This window comes from Cotesia glomerata, unplaced genomic scaffold (assembly GCF_020080835.1).
Source record: "Cotesia glomerata isolate CgM1 unplaced genomic scaffold, MPM_Cglom_v2.3 scaffold_29, whole genome shotgun sequence".
NCBI classification, from domain to species: domain Eukaryota; kingdom Metazoa; phylum Arthropoda; class Insecta; order Hymenoptera; family Braconidae; genus Cotesia; species Cotesia glomerata.
In genome coordinates this window covers 62,152-82,541 of record NW_025403440.1, presented here as the reverse complement: position 1 = coordinate 82,541, position 20,390 = coordinate 62,152, and the positions used below count along the sequence as shown (strand labels likewise).

The 20,390-nt window shown below is 31.5% G+C and overlaps 3 protein-coding genes across 5 annotated transcripts; all 3 read left to right on the top strand.

The window, feature by feature from the left end:
• The first annotated feature begins 249 nt into the window (after positions 1-249).
• On the top strand, positions 250-13,935 carry LOC123274299 (unconventional myosin-XVIIIa). 3 transcript variants are annotated; one of them, XM_044741874.1, is made up of 18 exons: positions 250-975; positions 1,062-2,153; positions 2,230-2,364; positions 5,101-5,292; positions 5,411-5,587; positions 5,738-5,938; positions 6,457-7,823; positions 7,911-8,088; positions 8,284-8,439; positions 8,531-8,752; positions 8,830-8,958; positions 9,031-9,174; positions 9,255-9,344; positions 10,771-11,136; positions 11,192-11,346; positions 11,445-11,568; positions 11,716-13,097; positions 13,188-13,935. In XM_044741874.1, the coding sequence occupies exons 1-18, from the start codon at positions 841-843 to the stop codon at positions 13,192-13,194; spliced, it is 6,252 nt and encodes a 2,083-aa protein (XP_044597809.1). In that variant the 5' UTR covers positions 250-840; the 3' UTR covers positions 13,195-13,935. The 3 variants fall into 3 exon arrangements, with proteins under 3 accessions (XP_044597809.1, XP_044597810.1, XP_044597811.1); XM_044741875.1 differs by lacking the exons at positions 250-975; positions 1,062-2,153; positions 2,230-2,364 and adding an exon at positions 4,212-4,993; XM_044741876.1 differs by lacking the exons at positions 250-975; positions 1,062-2,153; positions 2,230-2,364; ... (8 more) ...; positions 9,031-9,174; positions 9,255-9,344 and adding an exon at positions 9,631-10,542.
• Positions 13,936-14,223: 288 nt separating this feature from the next.
• On the top strand, positions 14,224-17,318 carry LOC123274288 (beta-1,3-galactosyltransferase 1-like). The gene is made up of 4 exons (XM_044741848.1): positions 14,224-14,264; positions 14,328-14,451; positions 16,399-16,895; positions 16,958-17,318. Exons 1-4 carry the CDS (start codon positions 14,224-14,226, stop codon positions 17,301-17,303), a joined length of 1,008 nt encoding a protein of 335 aa, XP_044597783.1. The 3' UTR covers positions 17,304-17,318.
• A 1,301-nt stretch (positions 17,319-18,619) lies between these two features.
• Positions 18,620-20,223, top strand: LOC123274305 (dephospho-CoA kinase domain-containing protein). The gene is made up of 3 exons (XM_044741889.1): positions 18,620-19,040; positions 19,111-19,402; positions 19,822-20,223. The coding sequence occupies exons 1-3, from the start codon at positions 18,929-18,931 to the stop codon at positions 20,120-20,122; spliced, it is 705 nt and encodes a 234-aa protein (XP_044597824.1). The 5' UTR covers positions 18,620-18,928; the 3' UTR covers positions 20,123-20,223.
• The last annotated feature ends 167 nt before the right edge of the window (positions 20,224-20,390 follow it).

Below are 20,390 nucleotides of genomic sequence, written 5' to 3'. Positions count from 1 at the left end.
TATTTATCACAATCTGTGTCCGATTACTTGTTAATAAAGTATCAGCTTTATTGTTTTATAAATAAGTAACGTCTGTTAAAATATTATTGACAGTGGTGTAAAATAATGCCGGCCGAAAATTAAATTATGTCGATGCCGAGACATTGCGTTATTCTATATTATATTATAAATAATAACAAATATCATCATATATTTATACAGTGGTTGAGTATTTTTTAAATAATCAAATTAAAAAAATATGTTAACTAATATTTAAGTTATTAATGAAAGTAAAAATGTTTTAGTGAAAAAAAAAAAAAGTTGACAAATATTTAAGTATTAGGTTATTGAGTCAACTGCGTTAGCTTGATTGTTATTAATATATTTTTATCACCTAACAATGTTTTTAGGACAAATGGGATGGGCTATTATTAAATACCATAGATAAAAAAATTTCTTTATCAATTTGCTCCAAAGATTAAATATTTATATGCGGTAAAAAAAAAAAAAAAAAGACAATTTGTGCAAGCTTTAAATAAATGGCAGTCACTAGAATTTATACTTTCTAATGTAGCTTAGCTGAGTTAATATATTTATGATTGCATATCAGAAGATGTAAAGAATAAATAGCAATAAGGAAAGAAACATTTTTGTAATAAGTGAGAATTTGTTGTTGTATGATTGTGAGGAAATGAAAAGAAAGACGAAAGAAACGGTACGTTGGTCATTGAATCCTTTTGTATTCAATGAAATGTCTAATATTATTAGTATACTCGGTGTATATTAAAAGATCATTTATAAATACGCTTTGTAATCGGTAGTGATTAAAGTTTATCTTGTCGGCTTATTGTGAAGAGGAAAATGTTTAACTTTATGAAGAAAACCGCGGAGAAAGATGAAAAAGAAAAACGAAAACGGGAAAAGAAGGAGCGTAAGGATGTAAAAAAACGTGACAGAGGGAGTATGTCTGCTGAAGAATTGCTAAGACTTGACGAGGTACTTTTTTTTTAGTATATATTATTTATTTTATAATTATAACGGAGTAGTTGTTTATTTATTTATTTATTTATTTATTTTAATAGGTACGGAGATCATTAAAAATTCGAGGGCGTCGCAAGGAAAAGGAAAAACTGCCAAGTGGGATAACAGCTGATTACAGCGCCTCCTTTTTTGCCCAACTGGATCGTAGCAATCTATTGGAAAATTCGGGCTCGAACTCCAACACTAGCGGCGGTGCGAGTTGGACTCGCGTTGATGGATTGACCCAGAGCGATTCATCAGAGGCATCGTTGACGTCTTTAACAAACGTAAGCAGCACGAGTGGTGGTATGAGTGGGGTTGGAGGCGGTAAAAGTTTTCCGGCATTGCCTCCTAAGCCCCCGAAACGAGGAATCCTCAAAGGATCGCGTAGCAATATTGCCAGTATGAGTGGGACAAGTACTGAGGGCTCTAACGCAATGTCTAATGGAAATGAATGCGAAAACAATCATTCTGATCCGAGTAACTTACTCGTGAGGAATACGCTTCAAAATGAAGTAATTACTTATCAAAATCTTCCCTGTCAGCAGCAACAGCAACAGCAGCAGCAGCAGCAGCAGCAGCTGGAGAAAGATGAGTTTTGCAGCGAAGAAGAGTCCTCGTCAAACTACTATCACAACTATAATCAACATCATCACAATCAGAGTGACTCGAAGCTTTTACAAGTAATTACAAGTGCCAGCCCCTCTGCTGACTCATTAACAGACACAACAAACTCAAGCTTCGCGACTCCACCCTTCAGTCTCTCCCCGGTTGGAGAGTCTCAGGGTTTTTCACGCTGGAGATCCTCCAATTCTTTTGAAGAGCAAGGGATTCCTCTTCCATTACCTCAAATTATTTCTCTGGTACTTCCCGAGCCTCGGGAGTTGACAATCCAGCGGCAACTACCGCCAAGAAATGATTTTGGTTTTTCATTACGCCGAGCGGTTATAATCGATCGTACTTCGAGTGGCTCTACGCAAAATATCAAGTCCGTTATATTTGCCGAGCCCGGTGCTATTGTTCAAAATAATAATGATACTGGCTTATTGCCCGGCGATCGATTGATTGAGGTCAATGGTATCAATGTTGATAATAAATCCCGAGAAGAAATTATTGATCTTATCAAAGGATCTGGAACTAATGTTGTTGTCAAGGTAATAATAATTAAAAATAAAATCATTGTTTATATTTATTATCTTTTTGAAAATATTAATACTTTAATTATTTTAGGTGCAACCAGTTGCTGAGTTGTCGGAATTATCACAGCGAGGAGGATTAGATGGTAGACAAATAGAATTAGCTGCTGCTAATATTCAATGTGGAACCCTTCGACGGTCTGGTAGTTCACGATTTCATCAAAACACGGTAAATAATAGTTATCATTTATAATATACTATTAAAAATAATGCCTCGAGAATTAAATATTTTTTTTCCGGTAAATATTACAAGGCTGAAAAGTAAAAGAGACGGTATATATTATTACTGTGAGATAAATGTTATGCGAGCGTGTTAATTCATTTATTACGTTAAAATTTACTATGTTGAACACCGCCAGGCATGTAATACTGTAAATTAAAAATAAGTTTTTAGCAATATATATCTATACTGTCTCGTTAACAAGTAACAACTCGGTGCGTTACCATATGGAGAATATGGTATTCAAATAACGGTGTATCTCACCTACTTCTACAAAGCGTGTACGTAGATGCACTTCTGCTAGTATAACTGAGGAAGGGAGGTGAGAGACCTTTGCTTAGTGGGTATGAAAGCGCACAACTACCATACCTCAATGTGTTTCAGATTGTAGCATGTTAAGTAATGGAATAATCGAGTAAATAATAATCACATAAGTATATCATTTTAATTCAAATTACATACGGATCTTAAATATCATGCCAAAGCTAAAGCTAAAGACCTCATTGCATAATTTTATATTTTTTTTCCGTCGATCAACAATTAATTATTTAAATAATTAAATTAAACTAGCAACTTTGCGGTCACTATATAACTGCCGTGACTTGTGAACTATAAATAAATAAAATTTCGTTTGATTAAATAGTGATTTTTATTAAATTGCACTGTACTTTCTTAAATATTGACCTTTTTAAAGATATAAGTTCATTCCGATGTTACACTCATCAAGAGCTTTCATTTGAGTACCCACATGCATTTTTGATATATTTTTCATATATATATGAAAAATTGATGTGGGTACTCAAATGAAAGGTCTCGATGAGTGTAACATCAGGATGAGCTTATATCTTTAAAAATGTCAATAGTTCACGAGATACAAGGTTATTTCTTAATTATGTGTCTAGAGATAGAGCATTTTCGAATGCAGCCTAAATACTTATCATAATAAATTGACTATCGGTGAGAATGATATGAAACCTTGAAAAGGAACTCATTCTAGTCAAGACACTAAATTTCACTAAAAAAAAAATCGATTTTATCATATGGCTATCCTGGAGACAAAATTTTTCTTATTCTATTAATAATATAGATTATCAACTATCAAATAATTGATATGTCGTTTCTTTGTAAACACTCGAGTGTTTATATTAAAGTTATCTCATATGTCTTAATATGGTAATGATTGACTCATGAAACAGGTATATAGATATATATTTTATGACTTTTTATAATTGTGACATTAGAGTAAAAAGCATGAAGGTACACTTTGGAACCGTAAATCTTTTATTGAATTTTAATTTATTCAAAGGTTTACTAACACACATTTATTATTGATGATGGATGATGGCGATGTGTACCACACACATATCTGCTTGTATAAATTGGTGACACAACTCTTATATAAATATATATATATATAATATAATATAATAAGTAAAGTATAAGATAGAAGTAACAGCGATCGTGGGTATACCACGCCTCGCTTATTGAACTCGTCACCGTCGTCGTCGCAACCGCCATTCTCCCATTCACAGTCATAGTTGATTCGAGCACACACGTAATGTAACACTCAGTAGATCAAGCACGAGGTGTGCTGTCGCTGTTTGCTGTTTTGTTTTGTTATTGTATGATTAATTTTTAAATGTGCAATTGGAGTAAAAATTTTATATGAACATTTAATTTAAAAAAAAAAATTGTAAAAAATATTTATTGTTAAATAATTATAATGAAATTGTAAAATTAAAATTAAGTGAAATGTTTGTTAAAATATTTATCAAGACTGATTTAATTTTTTGCAAAGCAATAATGTACACAAAAAAAGAATTAATTGATAAATTTTCTAATTGTGGATGAGCCAATTGGTTGGCTTACTCGATTGGTCGGTGGATCATCATTAAGTCAAGAGTATTGACTTATTTATAGGATTTGAGTGTGTGTGTGTGTGTTAAATAGCGATACTTGAATTTGCTGCTTTTAAATATTTTATACTGTTGTACGGTATACAACACAACCAGTCAAATGAAAGTTTCTTTACGCAAGTCTCCGGTAGATTATAATTTTGTTTAAAAAGAAAGTTTATACGCAGCTTCTCGTTATAAAACAACACCAACAACTAATTATGTCTTCGGATTCTGGGATTAAAAAATATTATTTAAAGCGCAATAATTGGGTGGAGAGTTTAAGAAGCGGGGTAGTTAATGATCGGTACAAAAAATTAGAAGACGGTTGGGATGATACTAATATTATAAAACATCCTCGTGAAAAAAAGTGGCAAATAACAATGAACGGAGGCTATACGGTAGACAGTATCGATGGAAAAATAATAGAATCTAACTCGCGTCGTAAATCCACCTCCCGTTTGTCACTTTGCAGTAAGAATTTAAAGAGAAATAATAATAAACGGCATTACAAGTCTTCCGGTAATGTTATCGAATGGGAAAAATTATTGGAAATGGCATCGGCGAGAAAACTTGCTAAAAATAAACGTTTATTTAATAATCCGCTTCAGGCTATGAGTGAAACTTGTTTATTAAAAGACTTGACATTGCTTCTTGAGGATAAAGTGTCACAACACGATCAGGTAGAATTTATTCGTTATGAAAAAAGAAATTTATTTTATTTTTTCTGATAGTTTTAATTTAAATTATTCATTTATTTATTTATTTGTTTTTATTTTTTTTTTTACAGGCAAGAAGTGAAAAACATTTAGCTGAAGAACAATCGTGGCTTGCATCGGAACACGTGTGGCTTTTGCATCGAGGTGGATTTACATTAGCAACAAGATCAGAAGCCTCGGCTGATCCCGATACGGGTAAATTGAGGATAAAACTTGTTCCCGGTGGTGAAGAGCTTCTTGTAGACGAGGAAGATGTGGAGAAGGTAAAAAAAAATTTTCCATTGTATTTTAATGGGTTATATAAAAAAAAAAATAAAAAAATATTATTTTATTGAATATATTTAACTTTTATCGATTAAATTTAATTTATTCAACTGTTAGGCAAATCCACCGCAGTTTGACATGGTCGAAGAGCTCTCTCAACTGCGATTTCTCAATGAATCTTCAGTACTGCACACGCTGAGACAGAGATACGCAAATAATCTTATTCATACCTACGCTGGCGACAGCATGGTAGTGATTAATCCTGTCGCGCCCCTGGCAATCTACTCGGAAAAGGTCACTATCACTTTCAATTTTTTCTTATATTATACACTTGCACAATACAAACATATAGAATATATTTATCATATATTAATAATTTTATATTTATAATTTTATACGCTTATATAGTTAACCATATATATATATTTGTGTGCATAAATACAGGTAGTGCATATGTTCAAAGGCTGCAAAAATGAAGATATGCCACCGCATATATACGCAATGGCACAATCCGCCTACAGAGGAATGCTTGCGACAAGAAGAGATCATTCACTCGTTTTTCTAGGTCGCAGCGGAGCTGGAAAAACAACAAACTTCAAACACGCCTTGCACTATCTTATTCTAGCTGCGGGGACTGTTAATAAAGTATTTATTTATTCATTTTTATTACAATAATTATTTAAAAGTGGGGTCTACCATATTTGTGGCCATATCTTGGTGAAAAATTAACATTTTTTAATTTTTTTTATTTTGCTTGTTTTTACGGCGAGTTTATCTTAAAAAATGTCGTGAAAAAAAAAAAAAATAAAAAGAAAGATTTCGATAGCTTTTTTGCCTTCAAAAGTTGGAAAAAATTTTGGCTCATGTTTTTGGCTAAAATTTCTATTTTATCTTTTTTTGATATATTTTTTTTGAAAAGTATATAAAAAAAGGAACAATAAAAAAAAAAAAATTTGTAAAAATTGTGATAATCAACTTTTTTTGTTCGTTTTTTTTTATGTATTTTTCAAAAAAAATATATCAATAAAATCAAATATAAATTTCATTCAAAAAAATGAAAATTAAAATCGTTGACCCCAATTGTAAATAATTACCGAATATATTATATTTAACTTATCAATGATTCATTGGTAATTATAATTAAATTTTTCTATTTATTACAGATACTTACTATTGAGAAGTTGAATGCCTTGTTTACGATCCTTGAAGCCTTTGGGAACAGCAAAACGCATATGAATTCCAATGCGACCCGATTCACACAAATATTCAGCTTAGACTTTGATCAATCTGGGCAAATAGCTTCTGCGAGCATTCAAGTTTTGCTGCTAGAAAAATCACGAATAGGAAGACGGAATAACGGTGACCCGACTTTTCACATTATTTATCGATTGCTCGCTGGAGCAGAAGGACAATTGCGTAAAGAATTGTATCTCGGTAATTTGGTGACTGAAAATAATCCCTTTATTACACCACTGCAGAAGCACGAAGAAAAACAACGCGCTGTTGTCGATTTCAATCGTATTGTTGGATCATTTAAAATATTAGGACTGTCGGAAGCTGATGAAAAAGTCATCTGGACAGTTATTGCGGGGATATATCACTTGAGTTGTGCTGGTGCTGTAAAAACAAATATTAATTCTCAATCAAGCCGTTGGCAATTCGCTCGAGCGGAGTGCGCTGAAAAAGCGGCCAATCTTTTGGGCACGAGTGTCGAAGAACTCAGTAGAATAATATTTTCTTCGAACGCCGACGGGATTACAACAACTGCTGGTAGTGGTGGTGGTAGTAGAGGTTCTTTACGAGCGTCGAGTCCCACTGATAGTGCTTCAAATTATTCAGGACTTGACGCCCTTGAGGGATTTATTGTCGGTCTTTATACAGAAGTATTACATTGTGTTGCTTCGCTTATCAATAAAGTAATATCATCTCCTGTCCACACGGTATCCTCGCTTTTGCTTTGTGATACACCTGGATTTCAAAATCCAGCCTCGTGTGGCCATCAAACTGGTGCTAACTTTGAAGATCTCTGTCATAATTATTTACAAGAGCGTCTTCAATTATTATTTCACTATTCTAGCTTAGTAGCTCCGAAAAATCGGTATATTCAAGAGGGAATAAATATTGAACACGATGAAGATTATGACGAAGAAAACAGTGGTGTTGGATCACCACAAGATCTTATTTCGCTTGTTGACCGCGGACAGCAAAATACTGCGACCATGATACGTTCAAGCCAAAATGATCTGACTGGTAGATTTCAGGGAGAGAAAAAAGGACTTTTGTGGCTTCTTGATGAAGAAGCTGTTTGCGCTGGAGGCAGCGATGAATCTTTTATGGACCGGTTATTTTCGTTGTACGGTGATCGTGATTACCAGCTTTTACTGAGAAAAGCTCCCGGTAATAACCAATTTGTTCTTCAGCATTTGCAAGGGACCAATCCAGTATTGTACACTGCTACCGGATGGTTAAAGGCCACTCGGGAAAATCCAGTTACTAAAAGTGCCATTAATATTTTACAAGAAAGCACGAGGTTTGTTATTAAATCATTTAATTTATAACTTTATTCCAAGTATTTTTATTAATTTTATTATTATTTTTTTTTTTTTTTTTTTAACAGAGAGGATGTCAATAGACTTTTTGTTCAAGTACGAAGTACTGGAATTACTGGAGCACTAATGACTAGTTCCATATCCGGATTAGAAGGCTCACAATCATTAAGAAGAGCTTCTAGTATTCGACGAACATTCACAACTGTTAAAAGGAAAAGCGCTTGTCTTCAAATTAAATTCACTGTTGTAAGTGTAAATTTATTTTTCTCTAACTATTAAATTTTAATAAATAAATAAAAAAAATTTTTTTTTATTAAATTTATTAAATTATAAATAGACCGGGTTTAAAAAATTATCAAATAATTATTAAATTGTTTTTTTTTTTTTTTTAATTAATTTAGCAATTTATAAAATATTATTTTTTTTTTAATATTATTTTAGGATGGAATTATTGAAACATTGAGACGGACTCGTGTTAAATTTGTCCACTGTTTATTACCACAACACAATTCAGGCTGCACTGATAAATCATTTGTCACCATGAAATTACCGAAAAATGATAATGGTGTTATTAACGTTCCACTACTACGTTCACAAGTAATAATAATAATTATAAAAAAATTACATGTTAGAGTTATTTTAATTATAAACGTGAAAGAATTTATTTGAACACTTATAATTACTGTAGATTCGTGGCGGGCAAATAATTGATGCAATGCGTCTTCACAAAGTCGGATTTCCAAAGCATTTACCACTCGGTGAATTCAGGCGCCGCTTTGGATTACTTTCTAGTGATTATGCGGCTAATGTACGCTCATCAAGTCCTGTCGAAGACGAACGTAGAGTTGTGGAAGACATGCTATTGACTATGGACCTCGACGCTGCATCTTACCGCGTTGGTCAGAGTCAGGTAAAATATTTATTAATATTTTCATACATAAAAATTCTAACAATTCCTTAAACTAAAAAAATAATTTTTCTGCTTAGATATTTTTCAGAGCCGGTGCTTTAGAGCGACTTGAGTCTCAACGAGATGAAAAGTTGACGGGCCATATTGTGCTTTTGCAAGCAAGATGTCGAGGTTACTTGGCTCGTAAAAAACTCAATACACTAAAGGTACCTTCAAAAGTTTGATATTTATTTTTTTTTTAGTGAAAAAATTTATTTTAAATATTGAAATTTTTTCAGCTTCAAGATTTGGCTGTAAGATGCATACAGCGAAATGTAAGGAAGCTTATGTCTGTTCGTGAGTGGCCTTGGTGGAGACTCTACGTAAAAGTAGCGCCTTTATTAAATGTCCATCGCACCGAAGATCAATTGAAAGCACGAACGGTTAGATAAAATGATAAATTAAAAAATTGTCAATTTTTATTTTTGTAAAAAAATTAATTAACTATTTTTTATATTTACAGGAAGAGCTAGAGTTGTTAAGAGCTAAAGTTGAAAAATTGGAACAAGAAAGAAATCATCTTAAGCACGACAATGTTAAATTGGAAGCTAAAGTAAGTTTTATTTTTAAATTTCAAAAGTATAAGTTAAAAAAAAAATTAGTGTCAATAATTAGGAGACATCTTAATTATTTTACATCTGTTTTTTTTTATTTGTAATCATTTAACCGATTTCTCAGCCCACCATGTAGTAAATTTGGCCGAGATCCAAAAACCAATAGTTTCTCTTGAGTTGTCTCTTTTTAATGTAGTCTCTTTCACTCTTTGACTTAGAATAACTTGAAAGTGATCACTATTACCCATCGCCCGTCGTTGTCGTCCGTGGTGTCTACAGTTGATGCAGTCAGCTGCACCTACTCGATTCTCCTAAACTTATTTGTTATGCAACATATCATAACATGTCTAATAAGTGTTTAAATAGTGTAGAGACGTAAGCGTAGTGATAAAAAAAAATTAATTTAATTGTCAAGCTATAATTTAAAAATTAATTTAATTATTAATTATGTCCGAAAGTATCTCATCTTTAGACATAATGTCTACCAACGAATTTCCGCTGCCTCAATTATCATTGAACAGCTATAACTCTCGACCAATAAACAGAGTCGCTATTGTAACACCATCGCTGTCGCGTAACAATAATTACAATGATGATATAACGAGTTTTACTCGTAGCCCGACACCTAGCTTAGCTAGCTCAGTGTCTCTGTCAAGTAAATCTTACTCCAGATCATCACTATGTCGAGATTCATTCAGTTCAAATAGTTTTTTAAGATCTGCGACTCCGCGGCGGTTTTTCCCGCAGGACAACAGTCTAGCGGACTTTTCGCTTAAGCATGATTTATCAACAAAAGAACAAGCGCCGGTTGTGTTTGACGCGAGTTTAAATTTTGTCCTGGGGATTGATAAGCAAAAAGTAAGACAGTCATTTCGACCTACGGCCTCACACCTGGAACCAGAAACGGCATCCTCGCTTTTGACCTCGCGTATCGCGCAATTTCTTCAGCGAACTGATCATATCATGCAAGAGTGGAAAAGAATCGGGCGTAATACTAATGATAATGAGTTGGATTATTTGTCAATGCCTTATGATAAAAATCGACCGCTTGGTAAGAGCAAAAGCGCGGCTAATATTATGATCAAGGGCTTTCAGTACTTCAATAGAGCAAATAGTGCCGCTAGAAGCGTTACTAATTACAATAATCTACGATCTAGATTGTCAGAAGATAGAACTTTATCTGAGTGTGATGATGAGGTAGCAATTGCTTGATAATTATTTTTTTTTATATTAATTATTTTATTTTATTTTATAATTTATTTAATTTAATAAAATTAAATATAAATATTTATTTTTTTTTTTTTAATAAATTTAAATAAAAATAATTTTTTTTTATATTAATTATTTTATTGTATTTTTATTTAATTTAATAAAATTAAATAAAAAAAATTTTTTTTATACTAATTATTTTATTTTATTTTTCAGTTAAGTGTATTGACTGCTGACTACGCGGAGGAGCACTCGACCTCGACATTGGCAGCTGAAAGAATAGACGCCGAAACCTCAGAGCGACTTCGCTTGGAACGTCAACTCGAAGATGTTACTGAGACAAATAAAACGCTCCAGCAAACCACCGAAAGATTGGAAATGGAGCTACTCTATGCGAGAGCTGCTGATTTAAATCAAATTAATCTTGATGGAGAGGACAATAATCAAGAGGACGGCGGTATCTATAAACAGAGATACGAACACGCTATCCGTGAGCTGGAATTTACCAAAAGAAAAATGGCTCAACAGCATGAGGATGATTTGGAGCAGCTTGTTGGTCTTAAAAAACAGCTGGAGAAAAAGGTAGGATTTTTTATTAAAATTATTAGGATATTTTACTAAATTTATTTAATTGTAGCTTGCTGATGCCTACGAGGAAGTCGAGGAGCAACGGCAGGTAGTCAGTCAGTGGAAACGAAGAGTCCAAAAACTTAATGGCGAGATGCATGACTTACGACTGCTTCTTGAAGAACAGACTGCCCGTAATAATTTATTGGAGAAAAAACAGCGGAAGTATGTTCTATTAATAATTTTTATTGTATTTTAACGATTGTTTAGATTTTTTTTTTATTTAAATTTGTGATTTTAATTGAAATTTTATTTATTCTTAGATTTGATTCTGAGACTCAGAATCTTATGGATGATTTAAGACAAGAAAAAGCACAACGGGAAAGATTTTTACGTGAAAAAGAAATAGCTGTCGCTGAAAAGTTCACTATTGAACAAAATTTAAGCGTAAGTTTATTATTTATTTAATTATTTAAATATTCAGTACTTATTGTTATTTATTTATTTATTTATTTATTATAAATAACATTAATAAAAAAAAATTAATTAGAATTTAATTAAAGAAAAATTATGATTATTTTTTTTTTTGAATAGGATTGCAAACTAGAAATGGAACTACAAGAAGAAAGACTGGCAACTTTATCTCAAGAGCTGGAAGAATTAAGTTACGGCGGTAAGACAGAAGAAGAAGTAATGCAGCTGAAGAAATCAAAGCACGAACTCGAGAAGAAATGCAAAGATCAAGAAGAAGAACTTGACGATCTAGCAGGGCAAGTTCAATTGCTCGAGCAAGCTAAATTGCGTTTAGAAATGAGCGTCGAGCAGCAGCGTAAGGAAATGCGTAAAGAAATTCAGCAGAAAGATGACGAGCTGGAGGACATTCGAGGGAATGCTCACAAAAAAGTCAAAGCTCTGGAGTCTCAGTTGGAGAATGAGCACGAGGAGCGGACAATTTTATTGAGGGAGAAGCACGAATTGGAGAGACGGCTGGTGGCGTTTGAAGAGCAAGGTCGCAATGATCGCGCTGCGGAAGCTGATGTAACTCAGCGATTGAAGAGAGATCTTCGGAGAACTCGGGCGCTTTTGCGCGACGCTCAGACAATGCTTGAACGGTCTAAGAGCGACGCGACGGGCAAAGTGGCGTTAAGACAATTGAAAAATCAATTAGAAGACGCTCAGTGTGCTCAAGCGGTGGCTGTTAAAGCCAAGCAAGCGCTCGAACAAGAATTAAACGAGACTCAAGCGGCATTGGATGAAGTTTCTCGGAGCAAGTCTGAAGCAGAGGATCGTGCTAATGCCGCAAATCGCGAGCGTACTGAGTTAATATCACAGCTCGAAGAAAATGAAGAAGAGTTGGCACAAGTTTTGAAGAAGTACCGCACGACAGTGCAACAACTTTCTACGGAGCAAGCTGCATTGCAGGAAGCTCAGGTACAAATAGCTGCGCTCGAAGCTGAAAAATCCTCACTAAAAGACCAGCTGATGGAACTCAGCCAGCGACTCGAGTCGGTCGAGCAACTTGGCGATCCTACAGCTAACAGTCTCGTTACTCGGCGACTCGAATTTCGTGTAAAGGAGCTTGAAAGCAAGCTAGATCTAGAGCAAACGACTCGCGCGAGACTAGAGACTCAGATTACACGGTTAAAAGAGAATGTTGATAAGCTGCAAACCGAGTCCGCGTTGCTCAGAACAAAGGAACAGACTGCTCAGGACACTGCCAGAAGACTGCAAAGGTCTTTAAGGGAAGCCAAAGAGGAAGCCACTTGCGCGGTCGCAAGGGAACAAGAGTCTACTCGTGTGAGACGAGATCTTGAAAAGGCTCTTGAAACCGCCGAAGCTGAAACTAAATTAGCTCGAGATGATCTCAGGCTCGCTCTACAACGAATCGATGATCTACAAAGCGCAATACAAGGCGAGCTAGATTTAGATTGCAGTGAGGAGGCTTCCACTACTACCGACAATAACAGCAGTGACAGGTAATTATTTATCGCTTTTGTTATTTTATCTTCTTACTGTTTGCCTACTAATTTATTTATGTACGTCATTTTTTTTTTTTTTTGTTACAGCGAATAAAATTAATCGGTCGTCATTTTTAATTCAAGTACAATATTATTAATAATAACTCAAAGGAAGAATATTTATAAAAAAATTAACTGCTATAATAATGATAAAAAAAATTATGCATTTTTTAAAAATTATTTTTCAATCTTTGCGCGAGATTTTTTTTCTTAGGCTTTAAATAATAATTAGCTTCTTATTTATTTGAATGATCATGCATTTTTTTTCTTTGAAAGTTTTTTATGTAAAGGAGAAAAAATTGCTTTATTTATTTACTCGCCCGTTGACTCAACGAAATAATTAATGTCAGGTGAGCGTTGTTCAATTAAAGACTTGATTTAAAAAATGTGTACTTTAAAATAATTATATTTTATTGAAGAAATTTTTTAACTATGCATCAAATCAATTACAATAGTTTAGAAAAAAATTTATTGATTTGTTTTTGATGTTGTAGATTAAAAAGGAAATATTTAATTATTTTTTCTCCTTGTAATTATGAAAAAAAATATAAAATGTACGAATTTATACTTTGATAATTATCTTTACATAAATAAGTTCCTTATGTAACAAATGTTGAAAATCTGACTAGTAGTTAAAACAAAGTAATAAAATAATTGTTTAAATATCTATTATTTAATTTAACAAGATAAATTCTATCTAAGTTATTGCTTTGTATAATGCATATCTTATTTAATTATTCATTATTGTATTTTACTGTTAATGCATTCCTTAATAAAAAAAATCAATAATTAAACCTGAAGAAATATTTTAATCAATAACCTTCAATATTGTTATTTAAATTTCATTTTTATATTTTTATCAATTTTGATAAATAACAATTACTTAAATGTTTAATTCTCGGAAAGAAGAAACAATTTAAAGTAACAATAAGTACCAGGTTCATACTTTTTGATTAGTTACCATAGAGTAGAATTTTTTCAGTATTTATTGAGTAAACAAATCTTGAATTTTTTATTTTAAAATATTATTTTAACCAACGACAGTCTTGCAATATTTGTTAATATAATTTAAAAAAATTTTTCAATGAAGATTATTAGATTCAAATTATTAAAATTCTTCAAAAGGTAAATAATCATAATTTTATAATAAATTTTTGATTTAGTAAAAATAAAATTAAAAAATTACAGAAGAATAAAAACTACAATTAGTCTTGGTTTTCTTCTCTGGATTTTTATTCATTACTTCACTCAATATTCACAAGAGCAAGTGCCCGGATGGGAGTCCAATATCTCTCGAGATATAAACTTATACATAAATCCAGAAAATAATACTTTGATACTGAGCCCGAAATTTGACATTTCAAAATGTATTCTTTGGTGTCGATGAAAAATTAAAAAAAAAACTTATAGAAATCATAATAGGTTTATCATACGGTTTATTGTGTATAGGCAATACTATATCATCGCGTTTGTTATTAAATAATCTTTATTTTGATATATATTTTGATTGGTAAACTGATTGATGCAGTCACTTATATTTACTTACCTGTTTACACCTGCTTACCAGGTAGCTATGAACGCAAACACGTAGGCAATACCTCATAGACCTTTTCTATATGTTTAAAACTTTTAGATTCAATAACATTTGATTGGTAAACAAGTGGCTGAAACTTGCTAAAAAAAATTAATTAATATTTTTAACTTCCCGCTAAGAAAATTTAAAATTTTCAAAAATCGGGAAGTTATTGTTTTTACCCCGTTTTTCGAAAATCGAGTTTTCATCAGATCTCGACGTTTTGAGGTCCTAGGAAGCTTCCCTGACTATTCCCGCGATGGTGTGTTTGTGTGTGTGTGTAAACCTCTCATAACTTTTGAACGGCTTGACCGATTTAATCGCGGTTTGTGCCATTCGAAAGGGTTCGACTAAACTTAGATTTAAAATACAAGTTAGACCGATTCGGACTGATAGATTTTGAGAAATCTTAAAAAAACTGCGAAAAAAAATTTTTTCAAATTGTTTTTTTTTTTTGAATAACTTTTAAACGGCTTGACCGATCAATTCCAAAAACTAATCAGCTCTTAACATTGAAAAACCACGTCGATCGCCACCAAGCCGTTCAAAATCTGTTGATTCGTTCGTGAGTTATCATTGACGAAAGAAATCGAAAAAAGTGATTTTTTCGAATTTCACCGAAATTTCCGGTCTGATCAATTTGTCTTAAACAATATATTATAGAATTTGAAAAAATGCGTCGAATGCCGCGAACCGCGTGAAAATCAGTTCATTCATTCAAAAGTTATTGCGGTTTGAAAATTCAAAAAATAGTGTTTTATTAAACTTCTATCAGACTTTTGAACTTGGATCTCCGAGACTCGGAGAGCTCAAAACTACACAAAAATTATATTTTTGATAGTACATAAGTACAATTTTGAGTGCTTAATTACGAAAGTAGCGGGAAGTTGCAGAGATGGCCTTCAGGGTAAACCGTTTTCCTAATTTTTTTAAGGATGGCCATGAACATATTTTGATAGGCACTACAAGCAAGACGTATTTGTCTATGTGTGAAATGTGATAAAAAAAAATGTTTCATTCGGTAAGCAAAGAGCTGAAGGTCGATTTATGTTCGGGTTTTAGACTATTCGTAAGTTCCCACCTCATGTATTATCAAGTATTATCATGTATTATCAGGCCTAGTCAAATACATATAGGTAGCCTATGGACTATTAGACCAATAGAGTAGAGTTTTTTTAGTAGTTATTGAGTGAACAAGTCTTGAATTTTTTAATTAAAAATATTATTTCAACCAACGACAGTCTTGCAATATTTATCTTTGTTTATATGATTTAGAAAAATTTTTCAATGAAGATCATAAGATTCAAATTATTTAAATTATTGAAAAGGTAAGTAATCATAATTTTATGATAAATTTTTTTTGCTCGACGGACAGGAAGCGTCAACTTTTATTTCGGCCCGCTGTGCTAAACGAAGTTGCCGCTTCCTGCTTCCGTCGAGCAAAAAAATAGTATACACTCCTCGGGAAGTAAATAAGAAATCCTTAACATTTCTTACTTTATTTTCCTAGGTGTGTAATATATTATTAATTTAGTTTTAAAAGTAAAATTAAAAAATTACAGAAATATAAAAACCTCAATTACTCTTGGTTTTATTCTCTACACTTTTGTTCATTACTTCACTCAATATTCACATGAGCAAGTGCCCGGATGGGAGTCCAATATCTCTCGAAATATAAACTTATACATAAATCCAGAAAATAATACTTTGATACTGAGCCCTAAATTTCCATGTATATCGTCTTACCTGTTGATTATTGTTCATTCCGCGGTGGCCAATGCAAAAGCGAGAACAGCAGTTCGAAACACCTGGGCCAATAAGCAAAATATATATTTTAAATATTTTAAATCTGTAAACAAAACTATTGAAGTTGCGTTTATTTTGGGCAAAAGTAAAAACAAAACACTGAACAATAAAATCTTAGATGAAAATTCTCGGTACGGTGACATTATTCAAGAAGACTTCATTGATACTTACAACAATTTAACTATAAAATCGATGATGATGTTGAAATGGGCGATAGCGAAATGTCCTCGAGCAACATTTATTATGAAAACAGATGACGATATTTATATAAATATTCCAGTTTTAATGAGAGCATTGAGGACATCAAACACAACTAGACTTTTAATGGGTCACATCTTAATTGATCCCCTACGAATAACCGATCCTGGAAATAAATGGTAGCAGTAAATTATTTCTTATATAATTCATAAAATTAATATTTTACTTACATAAATTGCAGGTATGTTCCAGACTATATGTTCTGGGAGAGAACTTATCCAAATTTTACCGCAGGTTCCGGTTACATTATGAGCTCAGATGTTGGATTAATCCTGTATAAAACGGCTTTGACAACTCCATTAATACACATGGAAGATGTTTATTTAACAGGAATTTGTGCTCAAAAAGCTAATTTAAGTCATACTACATACCCAAACTTTGAATATTGGCATCCTCCATTTTTATTAAAATTCTTGTATACAGAGCCTAGAAATTATATTACTGTACATTGTGAAAATATTTTTGAAATGTATAAAATTTGGAACGAATTAAATACTGTATTACACTCACCTAGGGAAGAAAAGTAAGAAATGTCTTAGATCACTTGTAATTGTTGATAATACTAAAGTTAGCTGACATTTTTAATTTTTTTATTATTTTTCAATAATTAAATTAGAACAAAAAAATATTTTTTTTTTTAATTGCACTCACAGTTTTTCAAGTTTTTTACAAATGAAATTTTTTTATAATATTTTTTTCAATGAAAAAAAAATTATTAAAATTTTCAGATATCAGGTAACTTAATTTTCATTAATTGTTGGCTTTCTTATTTACTTCCCGAGGAGTGTATACTATTTTTTTGCTATTTTGTCGAGGAAAAAAAAATTAATAACTTCTATTATTTTATACTTTAGTTTTTACGGTCCGTATTTGACATAAAGACACTGAAATTAATACCTGTCAATTTTTTGGATTTCTATAGCAACTAAAATGACACTGAAGTTAACAGACGTTAGAAATTTATTTATAATTTTGTCAGCTGATTTTAGTTTCACTTTAAATATCACTTATTATCATCTTTATCTTCGCAATTATTTATTTTTACACGCTTTATATTAGCTTCACTTGTATGTCAGTTTGTCAGTATGTCAGTAACTCTCCGTGGGTAATCTGCGCGCCTGCGGACTTCCTTGGTTCTGGTAGCCGTTTCTCAGGCTCGCTCTCCGAAATCGAACTCTGATTCCCCGTATTTATAATATTTATAAATAATTATTTTTTATTAGCTTCACTTGTATGTCAGTATGTCAGTATGTCAGTATGTAACTCTCCGTGGGTAATTTGCGCGCCTGAATATTTTTGATAATCAACAAATAATAGTTTAAAAAAACTAAAAAATCACGCTTTTATAAATAAACCAAACTAAAAAGTAAAAAATAAATAATAGTTTAAAAAAACTAAAAACACGCTTTTTATAGAAAACCAAACTAAAAAATAGAAAATAAATTTAAATTAAGAATAGTGTTAAAAATTTCAATAAATATAAATTAATAATAGTGTAAATAAAAAAAATGTATTTTATTTTAAAAAAAGCGTGGGGTGCTTTTTAAGATATTATCAAAATGATAATCACTCTACTCATATCTGTCAATAAAATATTTATAACTATTGACACCATGCACCTCACGCTTTTTTACACGCTTTTTTTAAAATAAAATACATTTTTTTTATTTACACTATTATTAATTTATATTTATTGAAATTTTTAACACTATTCTTAATTTAAATTTCTTTTCTATTTTTAGTTTGGTTTTCTATAAAAAGCGTGTTTTTAGTTTTTAAACTATTTATTTTTAATTTAATACATCTTACTTAACTGATGATCCTCGTTCAAATGAATAAAAATTTTCGCCGCTAGAGGCGCTCTAAAAATTTAAAATTTTTGTTCCCTCCTTTTAGCTGTTAGAGGCGCTGTAGTCGAGGTTAATGTGCTTTACGTGGTCGGTAAGGCTAAATTCTAACTCGTGATGTATCTGAATGTTCTGAATGACAACACAGAAGAGACAAATGGATAAAAATAATAATAATCTTGTGTAGCAAAAGCATTTACTGGGAAACAAGTTTATTCAGACCCGTAACGAATTATTAATTTATTGTAGTGAATTGAATAATTATTTATGATTTATATTGAATAAGTAAGTAAATAGAATAAAAAATGTTTATCGTCGGCCTGACTGGTGGAATAGCCACTGGCAAAAGTACTGTTTGTGAAATATTCCGTGAACATGGAATTCCTGTGGTGGATGCTGATGTTGCAGCTCGTCGAGGTTAGACATTTTTTAAATAAATTTATACAAGCTGTAAATTTAAATAATTTATTTAATGAATTTATTACAGTTGTGGAACCTGGTAAAACGGCCTGGTCGAAAATAAGAAAAGAATTCGGTGACGAAGTATTTGATGATGATGGCTATCTTGATCGGAGTAAACTCGGTGATTTAATTTTTAATGACATTGAAAAAAGACGGAAATTAAATGCAATAACTCATCCTGAAATTTATAAAGAATTGTGGTGGGAAACGTTAGATTATTTCTTTCAAGGATATCCATATATTGTTATGGATTTACCGCTGCTATTTGAGACTGGAAAAATGCAAAATTATTTGTATAAAATAATTGTCGTTACTTGGTAATTATATTTATTTATTTATAGTTATTCTAATTTTTATGACACTGAAGTTGACAGATATTAGAAATTTTTTAGAATTTCAATCACTTGATAATTTTTTAATTTTTTTTAACAAACAAATTTGTTCCGAAAAATAATTTAAAAAAAAAATTTTATGCATTTTTCATTTTTTTTTAATTTCTACATGTTGATTTTTTTTTGCCAATATTTATTTGTTAAAAAAATTATTAAAATTTAATAAATAAATTTTATGAAAAAAATTAAAAAAAATTATTAGTAGAAATTTTTTAAAGAATTTTTTTACTTCAATTGATTTTTTATAAAAATTAAAAAAATTGGCAGCTGTCATCTAACTTTGGTATCATAATTTTTTAATTTTTATGCATAATTTATTTTAATTAAATAAATTTTTATTTTAGTGAAGAAGACCAACAGCTTGAACGTTTAATGAAACGATCAGATATTGATGAAGCAAAATCTAAACAACGAATAACTTCACAAATGCCTCTGGAAAAAAAAATTGAGCAAGCTAATTTTGTAATTGATAACTCTGGTAGCCGGGAAGAAACAAAAAAGCAAACAATTAAAATAATAAATCTTCTGAATAGTTATAAGCAGCACTGGCGAATCCGCTTTACACTTGGTGTTTTCTGTGTTGTATTAGTGGGAGGAATTTACTGCCTGGCAACCAAATTCCTCATTGATGGCTCTACTCAGTGACATAATTGTAAAAAATAGTTACACATTTATCAATTCCATTAGCAATATTCGTTGATTAAGTTTTTTTTATTCAATTATTTTAAAAACAAAAAAACTCAAATTATCATTGTAATTTTTTTTTTTTATTAAAGTAAATATATTAAGACTATTTACAATATAAGAAAATTCGATACAATCGTATCTTAAACCTTAAATAATAAATATGCCTAAAAACCAATCTAATTTTTTATATACATTTTTTTGCTGAGAACTATCGCTACAATAGTGA